This window comes from Protopterus annectens, chromosome 7.part0 (genome assembly GCF_019279795.1).
Source record: "Protopterus annectens isolate FY-2018-M chromosome 7.part0, PAN1.0, whole genome shotgun sequence".
Taxonomy (NCBI): Eukaryota; Metazoa; Chordata; order Ceratodontiformes; family Protopteridae; genus Protopterus; species Protopterus annectens.
In genome coordinates, this window is record NC_056739.1 from 1,730,385,350 (window position 1) to 1,730,400,781 (window position 15,432).

The following is a 15,432-nucleotide window of genomic DNA, read 5'->3' on the forward strand; positions in this document are numbered from 1 at the left end:
CAAAACATTCATTAAGGGTGCGAGTCTGTTAAGACCACCAGTTTTTCATCCTGCACCTCCGTGGGATCTTGATTTAGTGCTTCGCATTAACATCCCCTTTTGAACCGGCTGCTACATGCGAATTAAAATATCTGTCATGGAAAGCGGCATTCTTAGTGGCTATTACTTGCAAGAAGAGTCTCAGAGCTTCAAGCCCTGTCTATTAAACCACCATATCTGATTTTCCACAAAGATAGAGTATCTCTTAGGCCTAATCCATCCTTTGTCGAAGGTCTGCTCTAGTTTCTGTCTTCAACAATCTCTAGAACTACCAGTTTTCTTTCCAAAATTCTCTAATGAAGCAGAATACACTCTCCATAAATTGGATGTTCACAGGCAATTACGCTTCTATTTAGACAGGACTCAGCAACTTCGTAAGTCAGACCAGTTGTTTGTGTCCTTCTCAGATAATAAATTGGGCCAAACCATCACAAAAGCTACAATCTCAAAATGGATCAGAGATTGCATAACTCAGGCCTATTCTTCTTCAAATAAGCAACTTGCATCATCTATCAAAGCTCATTCTACCAGAGCTATGGCTACTTCTATAGCTTTTCATTCCAAGCTCGCTATTTCGGAAATTTGTGCTGCGGCTACTTGGTCCAACCCGCACACTTTCATTTCCCACTACAAATTGGATGTGGCATCTAAAGGACGAGCTTCATTTGGTTCCACGGTACTCAGGAGTGTTTTCCAGTGAGCCACCCAGGATTCAGGTGCTAGGGACGCTGTCCCATCATTCAGAATGTAGGCGAGATAGGATCACATAACATCTTTTAGTTATGTACTCACCATAACTTCAGATGTTTGGGATCCATCTCGCCTACATTCCTGATACCCACCCTCCTTCCCCCTGCCTTGCAGACCAGAAGAGATAGAACGGTTTTGAGCTCCACTGTTTTTATCTTGTTTCATCTGACGATGTTATATAAGCAGGGTATGCATGTGTGCATGTATGCGGACAAACTAGATCTGGGGGACTGGTGGTGCATCCTGGGATATAGTAAGCTCAGCCAATAAGAGACTTCGCTCTTTGGCATAAGCGTGCCGAGTCGGAGCCGAGGGATCGGCTCCGAACCCATCATTCAGAATGTAGGCGAGATGGATCCCAAACATCTGAAGTTATGGTGAGTACATAACTAAAAGTTAAACATTGTTCATCAGAAGACAGGGTGTCTATTAGAAAAGATGATTTTCTTACCTTAGCCAGTAAATTAATCTTGGTACTCGGATTACAGTACCCTTAATTCAAGTCAGTAGAAACATTGCTAATGAAGATATGCCATATGACTCTGCTATAGACGGGTACAGGGTTTCTTCTGCAAATTTTTAATCCCAAAATCTCAGATTAGGAGAAAACCTCACAACCTTCTCTGAAGAATCTTCCTTTTCTCAGACTATAACCAATGTGAATGAAGAGTTTTTATTGGAACAAATGAATGTTACCCTTGAAATGAGGAGCTATTATATGTTACAAGTGGATATACCTTGTTCTGTGTCTCTTCCTCCAATAGTACCAGCCTTGGAGGATGTATTTAATGCTTCCTGTAACAGATGTGCCTTATAAAGCTTCTCAAACTAACAAGTATTTATTTCCTCACCTTAGTTGTGACTCTGCAGAAGGAAATAGTCTCTTGATATGCTCTAGTACTTCCTCTGTGGACAAGGAAGGGAAGTTATTTGACAGATTTAGTAAGATATTTTTATTGTTTGTAACATTTCTCAAACATGTAAACATGGTTTAAAGAGAATGTATGATTTTGCAGATACTGTTTCTAGGGACACTGCTTCTGTTACAGTTCTGAGGAGGTATGCCTGGGAATGAAATCAAAATTTTTCTGATGAGGTAAAATCTGAAATTTTGAATTCAGCTTTAGATAAGGAGGTTTTATTTGGTTCATGTGTTACTCAGGTCCTAAAACAATTTGATAAGAGAGGGGAATTATTACAGGAAATTTACAAGATTTGTCAGCCCCCCCCCCCCCCCCCATTACAAATCTTTCAGATCACCCTTCTCAAACCAAATAGGGAAATAAAAATGGATTACAGGAGGGGGGGGGGGACAACAAGGATCCTTTCCTAAAAAGGGGCAGTCTACAACCTCAGAATGACTATACTAGCATTTTTCCCCCACCACTTCCCCTTCTGCTCCTGTCTCTCAAAATCTGTCCAAACAACTGGCTCTGTACATCCCTCTTTGGTAACAGATTGTGCAGATTCCTGAGTGTTAAAGGTTGTTCAGGATGTGTGTATCCCAGATGCAAATACCTCCTTTCAGGGGAGTTCCCCACCCTTCGATCCAGACATAATATTTTCCTCTAGTTCTGCAGCACTTAACTTACCCTAGAATTCATAAAATCAGTGTTCTTGCATCAAAGGGGCAAAGGCTTCCATTCTAAAATGAATGTTTCTAGTACCAAAGAAAGAGTCTTCTTGGGGATCCGTTCGTGATCTTTCCATCTTATATTTGTGTGTAAAAGTTTCAAAATTCAAGATATTGACCTTTTAGAGTCTGTTACCTCTCATTCCCCAGGGAAGCTTTATCATAAAATTATATCTAAAAGATGCATTTCATCACATTCCCACAGCTATTAGGCTCAATAAATTTCTCAGATTTTCTGTGTGTAGATCACATTATCAGTTCTTTACATTACCCTTCTGATCTAATGCTCTAAGAGTGTTTACAAAGTGTCTAGCTCAGGTCACAGCTTGCTGTAGACTGAATGGCATTTCCAGATTTCAAATACTCATTAGTATGGGTTTCATCTCTTCTGACCAATTTGGGGTTCCATATAAATATTCAGAAATCCACCTTGACCCATCACACAGGATCGTCTTTCTAGGATGGTCTTATAGACATCCTGCAGCAAAAAAAAAGCTTTTTTGACATAGGAGAAGATGGATTGTTATAAGGAAACTTTCCTGTTTATCTCAACCCAGTTAGAGACATCAGTCAGAGAGTGTCTTAGGATTCTGGGGTTCATGGCATCTATGATTCTGTTGATTCCTTTTGCCTCGTTACACATGAGAATGATTCAGTGATTTCTAAAAAACACATGAACCCAAAATTTTCATCTTATATAATTTCAAATTCCAATTTTGAGCTTTGTAAAAAAGAAACTACTGATGGAGACTCCAAATACAAGCAAATTCAGGTCATCCCTTTTCTCCTTTGTCTCTGAGTCAGTCTGTAACTTTGAATGCCTTTGATTTTTGCTTGGGGGAGGCAGTTTCATTGAAGGTGCAAGGTACAAGGCCTATGAAATTCTTCAGACAGACCAAAAGACACAAATGTCAAAAAGATGTTTGCCGTGATCCGTGGCTTAAAATCTCTTCATTATCTATGGTCCCTAAGACCTCTCTAGGTGATTACAGACAATACCACAGTGATGTGGTCCATCAACAAACAGTTGGGCACAAAGTTGTACCCTCTCTACAGGTGGGGAGTGATGGCTTAGGAGATAGATCTTCAGCAGTCTTTAACCCTCCAAGCATCTCTCATGGTGACAGACAAGCTGAACAGGACCATGCCAAACCCATCAGAATGAGGGTTAAATGAGGAAATTGACCCAGTTGTGGAGAACACCTTCAGTAGATCTTTTTGCCTCCTTTCAAAACAGACAGCTGAAAAAATTCAGGTCCATGTTCGGCTATCGAAAACAAAAAAACAAGGATGACTAAATACCAAATGTTAAACATCGAAAGATGAAATTAGCGAACAACTACTTCTACGAAAATAAATTAATCAAATAACCATAGTTTGCCAACAATCAGGAAGTAACGCAACATATAAAGTAAGTGAGGGAAAACTCTTAAATTTGCCTTATTCCTCACTGTAGTGCGATCTCGGAGTTGGTATATATAGCTGGGAGGGGGTGGTCTGGGGGACAAAGCCCCCCTCCTTGGTTAGTTGTGTTTCACGTTTGGTATTTAGCTGTTCATGTATTTTTGATAGCCAAACATAGATCCAACAAGTTCTGCTCCAGGTCTCCTTGCAAACAGGCCTGTAAAACAAATGCGTTTCCATCACCATGGAAGGGAATGTTCCTTTATGCAATTCCACCTGTTCCACTGATATCTGGCTAATTCTGAAGATTCAGAAGAATTCTCCAAAGTAATTGTGGTGACTTCCTTTAGGCCCAGGCACCTTTGGTTCTCCCATCTTATGGAATTAGCCAAGGGTATTTACCATAAGCATTCTCATAAACTGTATCAACTTACACAAGACAAGGTGAGTTTGATACACTCCTGTCTCAAAGATCTTCAACTAACTGCCTGGATGATTGAATTTTAGACACTTGTTTTCAGAGGACAATACAGCAGGTACTAAAAGAGGCAATAAAACATGCCACTAGAAGGTATTATATTGGCAAGTGGCAAAGCTTTTCTAGTTGGTTTATAAACAATAACCAGGGCCCTGTCAGGGATTATGTACCAGTGGTGCTCAGATGTTTTATGAGTTACTAGTCTGTGGTCTACAAGACACACCTTGCAGTCATTTCAACATGTCTGTCGGTGAATCTTTCACTTTCTTCTTTGTTTTTAATAAAAGTTTCTTAAAGGTGTTTTACACCTGTGACCTTCCCGTAAACAAGTTGCTCCTTCCTGGGTCTTAACTTTGTGCTGGAAAACCTAGCCATATCTCCATTTGAACCTGTATATCAAATGGATTTAATGTTCATTACATGGAAAACTGTTCTGCTCATTACTCTGACATCTGCAAGAAGCGTATCTGAGTTGCATGCTGTCATGGTGAGTGAATCCTATCTTGCCTTCCATAGTGACAGGATATCATTAAGAACAAATCCCTCCTTCATGCCCAAAGTTGTTTCAGAGTTCACTTTGAATGAAGCAGTCAATCTCACAGTGTTATATTTGGATCCTCAAAACCAGGGAGAAAGGATTCTACATACTCTGGATGGTCATAAGCAGCTCAGAAATTATCTTGGCAGAACCAAGTCCTTTAGAAAAGCTGATCAGCTATTTATTTCTTATGTTGGGACAAAGAAAGCACAACCTGTGTCAAAGCAAACTATTTCCAGATGGTTGTCTTCACCTGTTGCCTTTTGTTATGCTTACCATGGTAAACCAGTTCAGACCGTATCAAGGCCCACTGTACTTTTCAGTGGCATATTAGAAAGAGGTAGATTCGAAGTATTCTAGAGGCAGCTACATGGTCCTCTGTACATACCTTACAAGGTATTAAAAACTGGATTCTTTTTCTAGATCCAGGACTGGCTTTGCTAGGATCATTCTCCAGGGGCAGCTAGATCCATATAATTTCTACTCCCAAGTTAGATAGGCTTTGGTAATCAACCCATATTGCCTAAAGGCCATTGCAGCAGGGGGAATAATGAACACAGTGCATTTCTGTAAGTTGCACTTACTCATAACAGTAGATGTTCATATTCCTCACTGCTGCAGTGACTTTACCTACCCCCACCACCCTTTCTATTCTTTCATATAATTTATTGTTGGGAAGTAAATGTATTGGTTGTTTCTTGTTTTGATAATTCATGATGAGTATGCTGCTGCTTAACTTTTAGGCAAGAAAGCCCTGAAGATTTCAACTCAGACTACTGATGTTCCCTCCAGAGGGCTGCCCAGTCAGTATGGAGGTCTGGATGGGAGCCAGAGCTTTTGGAAGCTGTCCAGTTGTGTCTTGGGCAAGACACAGCTTGTGTAGCCTAAAGGTTACTGCAGCTGTGAGAAACTCAAACATCTACTGCATTACCCTATTGTCTTTCCTGTGCACTACTTACTGGAGTAGTACTGCCACCTCTATCATCCCACCTACATTTCCCCCTGCATGGATCTTTTCATTCCTTCCCATTCTTTTGTTGTCTTTTGTCATACAGTTCATCTGCATTTATTACATCAAATCTGAAGTAGTTTGCTTCATTTGCTCTTCAACCTGTGGGTATTCGGATTCAGATTGGATCCGAGACAGCAGCTTCACCAGCATCTGATCCGAGCTCCAAGCTCCTCCCCTTACCCATAATACCCCTCCATCTCCTTCCTTCCATCAGATCCCGTTTGCTGCGGCTTAGCCTAGCATCATGGTCTTGGAGATCCAGGTGTGGTGATTTTCAGTAGCGATTTTTTTGGACAAGTTTGTGTTATTTTTTGTAATGTTAGGTCAGGTTTTCCTTTCATTTACCTCTCCTACCTTGTTGTTGCGTCGCGTTTAAAAAAAAAAAAAAAAGAGCTTAGTTAGAGTGGTAGTCTCCCCCATCCTTCCCTCCACCTTATTAGTCTGTGTGTGTGTGGTTGGGTCAGTAAAGACTGTTTGTGCCTTCTTCCTTGGCATGGCTGAGCAGACTAAGCCTGTTTTTAGGAAGTTCACAGAGTGTGACCACAAGCTGTCCCCAGCTGATGTCCACACTCTGTGCGTTGTGTGCTTAGGAGTCCCTCACCTTTCTACTGCCTGCTTGATTTGCATGGGCTGTAATCCAAGGGCCTTGAAAGACCACAAGGCCAAATTAGTTATGAAGGGGACTGCTTTCTACTTCATGGGCAGCTGTCCCCATGACTATTCTAGTTATGGCTGTGACTGCCTCTTCTTCTTCATCCTCCTCCCAGGCCGTGACTCATCCTCCTGACAAGAGGTCTGTGGAAGGGGAACAGCCTAAAAAGGACAGGGACAAGGCGAGGAAGAGATCCCTGGACCGATCTGGTCCATCAGGTCCTCCTCAAAAACTACAGGCTATTTCTTGGCCTAGCATTCCTCAGCTCAGCTCACCTAGGTCCTTGCCAGAGCCAGAGGAGCCTAGACCTTCTTCAAGTGCCTCTGTGCACCGACATTCCAGGTTGGCATCAGTAGCATCATCGTCGCACTCCAGTAAAAGTGAAGCGGAGATGGACAAAATGATGCGAAGATTCATTTGCACCCAGATCCAGATGGGAGTCTTGCCAGTCCCCTCTCCCTCTGGAGCGGGGAGCTCACTTCCCTTTTTCACCCCTAAACTCCTTTTCCAATCTGGCCCCCTGTATCAGAGTTTTTTGATCCAAGAGTTTTTGTAGTCGGGGGCGGTCGGTGCCGATTGTACCTTGACGTTGGCCATTACCTTGAGCACGTCGGATCTGACTAGTTTGGACCTGAGCAGCTCTCGGAGCCATATTCTGGGTGTCGGAAACGAGGTGGGGTTTCTGTTGGCTCTGACTGTGTTGCGTCACGGTCTTCCCCTCGGCATCTGCGGGCTCAGCCCTTATTCCCCCATTGGATCCGAGGAGAGCTGCTTCCTTACTGGTGTCCTAGGAGGCTCACTCTCCTTTGGCATTCGATGTGGTGGAAAGGGTTCTCTCAAGTGGGTCGAGGCTCCTGACTATTTACTCGGATTCCACCCCGACTTATTTGGCTCTGGGTGCGGCTTCAGCCATTTTGTCCACTCAGGGACAGCTCGTGCTTGATGTGCCCCAGGCACTTCCCCTTGCAGAACAACAGGCAGTTTGCGAGTCCGCTCTGGAGAGTCCCACTGAAGAGGCTCCTCACAAATGGACATGCAAAAGGAGGCACCTGGACTCCTCCCCAGAGTCCCTCACCAAGGGCACTGATTTGGAGGAAGGGGAAAGCTCCCCCAGATCACCCCCTGATGATGTCTCCTTTGGAGACATCATGAAACTCCTGCGCCAAGGGGGGGTGGTCTGCCCCTAAGCCTACCTCGAACAAGTTGGTGTTTATGGAGGGCTTTGGCATGGGCCCATTTACTTCCTGGGTGTCCCCCCCCCAAGGATCCCTTGGTGGACCTTATCACCACCCAGGCATGGAAGGAACCGGACACTGTGGAGCCAATTCCGAAACGTCCAGATAAGATCCTAAGTCCCCCTTCGGATAGGCCTAGTTGGAACAAGGGGTCCCCAGTAGATGCTATTGTGGTAGCAGCCATCACCAAGAAAGAACTGGCACAAGAAAGTTCTACTGTCCATCCCCCCGACCAAGAGTCCAGGTCGATGGATCATCTAGGGAAGCGGGTGTATTCTTCAGCCACCTTTTCTATAAGGGCACTGAATTATTTAGCACACGTCACCCAACTGCAGTGTGACCTTGTCAGGGAGCTAGCTGATTCATCCCTGGAGTCCATGTCGCTGGAGGATAAGACCATATTCTCCATGTGGATAACCACTTTAAAAGCGGTATCTAACATGTCCATGCACCTCCTTTCACATGCCACCAAAGGAGCAGCAAAGGTGGCTGAGTCCAGAGTTGCCATGAGGCGACATGCTTGGCTCATGCTGTGTCAGTTCACGGGACCCTTTAAGATGTCATTTGCGAATGCCCCCTTATGATGGTTCTTCCTTGTTTGGGAAGACCGTTTGTGAGACGTTGCTCTAGAGTGAAAAGGACAGGAAGGTGCTGTCTGCCGTCGGGATCTGGTTCTCTACCCCTCAAAGATCCTTCTCCAGGAACACTCAGGACTCATCTTCCCCCAGAGGCTGAGGGGGTTTTGATAGTTGCCGGCCCAGAGGCAGAGGGGGTCCAAGGAATTTGGGGTCTCGGGAACCTTTCTTGGGTAGGCCTGTGCAGCAGCCCTGAGGGGTTGCCTGACTGCTCTGCTCTGGAGACAGTTGGGGTCATCTTTCGTTGCACCTAACGGCATGGGAGTCCGTTTCAACAGACTGTTGGGTGCTTTAGATCATATCCAGAAGGCTGCTCCATCGCCTTTGTGGTATCTCCTCTTCCCCCAAAACACCTCCCAGATGTACCAGCCGCACAAAGGGAGGTAGCAGCATTCGAAATAAACAAGCTACTAAAGAAACGAGTCATCCAACCCGTCCTCCAAGATCAGTCCAGTTCGGGCATCTATTGCAGGTTCTTTTTGGTGCCAAAAAAGACGGGGGACCTAAGACCTATTCTGGATCTTTTCAACCTCAACCTGTCAGTTGCCAAAGAGAAGTTCCAGATGGTCATGTTGCAATCCATCCTGCCTTACCTGCAGGAGAAAGACTAGATGTGCTCGATGGATCTCCAGGATGTGTACTACTATATAAAGATGCACAGATGCTCCAGGAGGTTCCTCCGCTTCCGGCTAGGGGCCAATCATTATCAGTTTCGAGCCCTACCCTTCGGTCTCACCACAGCCCCCAGGGTGTTTACCAAGGTCATGGCAGTTGTAGTGGCTCACCTTAGACTTCAGGGAATACAGGTCTTCCCACACCTGGATGATTGGCTCCTTGTTGCCCCCACCATGTGCCTACTTTGTCAAACCAGAGAATACTTTCTGAAACTGTCAGGTCATCTGGGAATCACTATCAACACAGTCAAGTATTCTCTGAACCTAGTCCAGGTTCTAGAGTACATTGGAGCAAGGATAGACACTTTGCAAATGAAAGTTTTTCTAACCCCAGAGAGAATTCAGAGCTTACAACTCCTTTGTCCTTGATCACTCAGTTTCACCTCCCCTCAGCAGAGATGGTATTATGAGCTCTTGGTTCCATGGCAGCCACCATTACTCTTCTTTCCTTTACTCTTCTACATATGCGGGTACTACAGGGGACATTAGCAGTCCAATGGTCATGGTTAGATCTGCTGTTGATGCATCCAATACATATCAGCAGGACTGGCAGGGAGTCCCTCCTCTGGTGGATGCACTCTTCGGAACTGGCCAAGGGATGCTCATTTATTGCAAACCCTCCCCAAGCCACGGTGACCAAGGATGCCTCCCAGATAGGGTTGGGAGGGGGGCATTGCTCGAGAAGGACAGTCCAAGGCACGTGGTCCCTGAACGAGACCAAGTTGCATATCAATGTTCTAGAGATGAGGGCGGTCCTTTTGGCTTTGCAGGCCCTTCATGCCTTTCTCCCTCTGGGAACTATTGCAGTTCAGTCAGACAACATGTCAGTGGTCTGGTACATCAGCAAGCAGGGAGAGACCAGATCTTACGACCTTTGTCGTGAGGCCATGAGAGTGTGGGAATGGGCGATTTCCACCAGCCAGTTTCTGGTAGCAATGCACATTCTGGGATGGTTCAGCATATGGGTGGACAAACTGAGCAGGACTATTCTGATGCCTTACCAGTGGTCTCTGAATCCTTATGTAGCGGAGCAGATCTTCCTCGAGTGGGGTTGGCATTGCTGCAATCTCTTTGCATCTCATTCCAACGTGAAGTGCAGTGAGTTCTTCGTTCTGAACCCCCCCGCAGGGGGAATCCCAAGGGACGCTCTAGTCCATACTTGGCCTCTCGGTCTGCTCTATGCTTACCCTCCATTGCCTCTTATTTCAAAATTCCTCCAGAAGGCTTGCAGGCTGGGGAGCAAAGTGATCCTTATTGCCTCGTTTGGCCTTGCCAGGTATGGTTTCCCTTCCTTTGGTCTCATCTTCTAGCTCCTCCATGGATCTTGGATCCGATTCCGGGTCTCATCTCTCACCTCAAAGGGGTTTCTCATCCAAACCTGAACAGTTTAAAGCTCACTGCTTGGCTGCTCCAGTTACATTGATAGCTAGGACTCCTGACTTATCCTCTCCGGTCAAGACTTTTCTGGTGGCAGCTCAGAAATCATCTACCAGTAAATGGAAGCGTTTCTCCATTTGGGCTTCTCAAAGGGACCTGGACCCTTTCACAGCTCCGGTCCCGTCAGTGTTGGAGTTCTTGGTGAATATATTCCATCAGAGTGCTAGCTCTTCTACTGTAAAAGTTCAACTGGCTACCATTTACAACTTCCATATTGGGGAGAACATGGTTTCTTTAGCATCCTCTAGACTTTGCAAAACCTTTATTAAATGTACCTTTCTTTTAAGACCCCCGGTGAAGGATCCTACCCCTCCTTGTGACCTTACTTTGATTTTACAGGCTCTGTTTGCTCCACTCTTTGAGCCAGCTGCATCAGTAGACCTAAAATTTTTATCTTGAAAAACGGCCATCCTAGTACTTATCACCTCAGCTAGGAGGGTTTCAGAACTTCAAGTATTGTCTATCAAAGCTCCATATATGATTTTCCATAAGGACAGGGTGTCGCTTTGTACCAATCCTTCCTTTCTTCCCAAAGTGGCTTCTGAAACCAATATTAACCAGACGATTAACTTACCTATTTTCTTCTCAAATTTTTAGAACAGGGGTGAATATAAATTATACTTGTTAGACATATATAGACATCTAAGGTTTTACTTACAAAGAACTAAGGCCTTTTGCAAGTCCGATCAGTTATTTGTGTCCTACTCTAAACCTTTTCTGGGCAAACCAATCTCCAAGGTAACTTTGGCTCGTTGGATCTCTCATTGTATCCTTCAGGTATACAAAGACAAAGGCAGGTCACCTCCGGATCAAGTAAAAGCACATTCTACCAGATCCATGGCTACCTCAGCAGTCTTTTGGTCCAGAGTATCTCTGGATGATATTTTTTCTGCGGCTACCTGGTCCTCATCTCATGCCTTTATTTCTCACTATAAACTGGATGTGATATCTAGAGGGAGAGCATCATTTGGCTCCACAGTGCTCTGGAATATCCTTCCATGAGGGCCACCCAGGTGTTTAGTAGCTGGGGGCTCTGTTCCACAGGTTGAAGAGCAAATGAAGTAAACTACTTCAGATAAAGAAGTTATGTACTCACATTAACGTTCCATCTGAGTAGTTGTACTTCATTTGTCTTCAGCTGTCCCTTCCTCCTTCCCCCTGACCTTATCATTATTTTAGTACTCTGGTATGTAGGAGAGGGCACCTCTGCGGCTCTCCTGTTCATGCTTGTTAGGTTTTGTGAATAACCTTTTGCGGTAAGGTCTCATTGGGTTGGGCTTATGTTTATGGTGCAGCAAACTTGATCTGAGGGAAGGAAGGAGATGGAGGGGTATTATGGGAGCTTGGAGCTTGGATCAGATGCTAGTGAAGCTGCCATCTTGGATCTGATCCAGATCCGAATACCCACAGGTTGAAGACAAAGTACAACTACTCAGATGGAACGTTATAGTGAGTACTTAACTTCTTTTTTCTTCTCTAGGTATTCTCCATTCTATTAAGTCAAAAACACTTGTTTTTATTTACTTGTCCCCCTGAGGCATCTGCTTCTCTTGTCTGTTTCTGTTTTCTCTCATCCATGTGTTCACGTATTTGGGTCATGGTTTGCACTGCATCTCACACCTGCCTGTACTGATATTCCAAGGATAGAGATTAGTTATCCCTTCCATTAGTTTGGTGAATTGTTAACCAAATGCTTTCTCAATAGACTTGTTATAATTTAAGAGACTGGTCCTATCTATGTTTGAAGAAAGCCATATTTTCCATTACTAATGAATATGCGGCCACTGGCATAGTCATCTCTTGCAGCTGCTAAGTCGCTTCATTGATAATTTCCATGATTTATACAGTAACAGCACTGGAATCTAACCACTCTTGTAAAAAAAAAAGTGCTAGCCAGCTAATCAGTGACTGTACCTCAGTGATTAACTGATTGACGTCATTCAAGACCTGTTTAAGTCAAGAATTATATATCAAACAAGTGCATATATTCATGTCTTCGACCTTTAACATCACAGAATGTCCTCCTATGTCCCACATATGAAGGGATCCTGTTAGTACTTTTATCTCCTGGCCACTGTTTATATGTCTTAATTATCTTTATCAGTTCTGCTAGGATGAATGTGTACATCTTCTTTCATTTTTGTTGTACTCTTCCATCTTCTACCCCTTCCCTCTCTGCTACAGGATACACTTTCATAGCCTATTCATTTAGCTCATAATTTAGGAGTTCCTCATCTGAGGTTGGACACTGTTGTTTCCAAGATGTGCAGTCAAACCCTGGATGGAGCACCAAAGCTGGAATGCATGCCCTTGAAGATGATTTACCCTTTTCTCATCCCATGTGCTATCCTGATTATTGACTTGTTCTACTAGGCAAGTAAACTAACCTGTTTTTAATTGCATGTATTCCTTGTCCTTTTTGTCTAGAGCTGTCAGTCTGTTATGATATACCTGTTCTAGACATTGCATTTTGTGTGTGTGTGTGTGTGTGTGTGTGTGTGTGTGTGTGTGTGTGTGTGTGTGTGTGTGTGTGTGAGTATAAGCTCACTTACACTGCACCCTGAAAACCATACTTTTAGTAAAAGTAATTATCACTTTTTTGTTTTGGTCATCCATACTAAGTTTGCTAAGGCTTTAGCTAGCTGGCCAGTATTTGTATATCTTGTAAATTTGTGATACTTCAATGGTGGGGTTAAATTATTTAACAGTTTTATTACTGATGACCAGTTATCAGCACTGGTTGAAACCCCCTAGTCTGGAATTCTGTCCTCATTATTTGCCCCTTACTTTGATACAAAAGCAAAGTTTGGGGTTGCGACATATTTGACATAGTGAACTGCATACTCCCTGGCCACTCCAGGTGCCACTTGCAATGGGTGGAGCTGAAACCCTCAGAACTGTAATACTAGGTGAACAGAGCTGTATCTATAATTGTAACTTACATGCACCTACAGAGACATAACTGTACTTGGGTAAGTAATAAGTTATTACAAGATAAGTAATAGTCTCGAATTGTGTAGCCTTTTTCCCTGAATCTCCCCTGTAAAGAAGTGTTTTATTTAATAGGACTAACTCATTTAGCAAACTAAAATAAGTAAATGTGTAACTGTATGTCATTATTGTTAATTTTTCTTTCTTCCTTCCTCCTTGTAAGGGTTAAGTTATTGTTGGATCAGTATCGCAAGAAGTCAAAGCTTTATCGTAGCAAAGTGGTTCTAATCCCTCTGGGAGATGATTTCAGGTATGACAAGCCTCAAGAGTGGGACAACCAATTCGTCAACTATCAGAAGCTCTTTGACTACATGAATTCACATCCAGAACTTCATGTTCAGGTATTTGATAAGGACAGAAGGAATGTACTAGTCATGGTAGGAGGTAAGGTTGTTCACTTCTGAACATATTTTTGAGTGCCCTGACATAGATGAATAGTAGGAAAAATGTCTGATACTCACAATGAAAAAATAGCAAGATTGAAATGAATACATGACATTTGATCTGATGTTGTTAATCTTCTTTACATTCATCACTGATGAGTTCGGTTCTGAGCCCTTGGAACCGAGTCAGCCTAATACCAAGCTTGCACCAGCCAAAAAACTCTCGAGCTAAGCTTCTATCCATAGTGCCCTTTTCCCTGTTACCTCAGATCTCATTTGCCGTGTAGCCATAAAGCCGCGTTTCAGCCAAGCTCTCAGCTAAGTGGAAAACTTTTGATATTTTTTCTGGATATTTTGTATATCTCTTATTTCTTGTTGTTGATATTGATATTTCTTTTAATTTGAAGCTGTAGTTAAACCTTTTACCCATCTATTTCTACCCGTTTGGTAATTTTACAAGTACTATTGGTGGTACGGCCTTTCCTCCTACCGTTGTGGCATTTCTTAAATACCATCATCGGTCTTTCTTCTTCTTCTCTTTCAGCTAACTGGTTGTATGTTTTTGATATATATTTAGATATAGTGGTTTCTATAGACATACTAGGCATAGATATAGTAGAATCAGAACTCTTTGCCTTACTTTCCTACCTAACTTGTGTGTTTTTTGTTCATGATCTGATAAAAAGGGCACATCGGGGTTTAAGCATTGTACTTCATGTAAGGGTAAACTGCCTAACAGTGATTCCCATGATGACTGTGTTTATTGTTTGGGGGTGCCCCATCTTTCAGTGCAACCCCCTTGTGTAATTTGTCAGGGTTTTAGCCAGCGCACCTTGAACGAGCGCAAAAACAAGCTGATTCTGAAGGGCCTTCTTAAGTCGCACTTTTCAGAGGCCTTTTCTGCAACGGAGGTCTCATCTCCTCCAACCAAGGATAAGAAAAGGTCCCACTCTGCTCCCTCTTCACCATCGGGTGACCAGGGCAAACCTCTAAAGCCTAAGGTACCTAAATTATCTTCGGAGCATAAGTCCACCTCTTCTGCTCCGACTATGACTGTTCAGATATTGGCACCAGCTTCAGCTCTGATACTGTCTGTGGCACCGACTACTGACTTTTCACAGATTACTACTACTTTGGCACTGAGTGCCACCTCGGCACAGTGCACGCCTTCAATGCCTATCTCTGTGATTACACTTGCTACTGAACCTTCTGTGTCGGCTCTGAGTGCCCCTTCAGCACTGAATTCTTTCATGGTCCCGATAACGACAATTTTGACAAGTCTTCTGGTCTCCAAACTTGAGACATCGGTGTCAGTAGATTCCACACCACGGACCTGATACTTTCCATCAACATATACATTTCTAGGACAAGTATACAGTCCGTTCCTAGAACGACCTGACTCCCCATCGGGAGTATCCACTAGATCCACCAGGAGCCTTTCCGAGCTTGATGTGGTGCGTCTTGTGGACCAGCTGTTGACAGCCAGGGGGATACCCACTACTTCTAGGACCCATCCACCTGCAGGACTTGGGTTGGTTTCTCCACGGACTCCATCCTACTCTCCTACTTTG

General features: G+C 43.8%; 1 protein-coding gene across 5 annotated transcripts in view; it reads left to right on the plus strand.

Moving 5' to 3' along the window:
• The window catches only part of MAN2A2 (mannosidase alpha class 2A member 2), a 2,415,216-nt gene that overhangs the window by 1,120,747 nt on the left and 1,279,037 nt on the right, over window positions 1-15,432 (plus strand). For all 5 annotated transcript variants that reach the window (XM_044078268.1, XM_044078266.1, XM_044078269.1 and 2 more), the window contains one exon: window positions 13,642-13,819. In XM_044078268.1, the coding sequence (XP_043934203.1) occupies window positions 13,642-13,819 (178 nt within the window). The remainder of the gene's footprint in view (window positions 1-13,641; window positions 13,820-15,432) is intronic.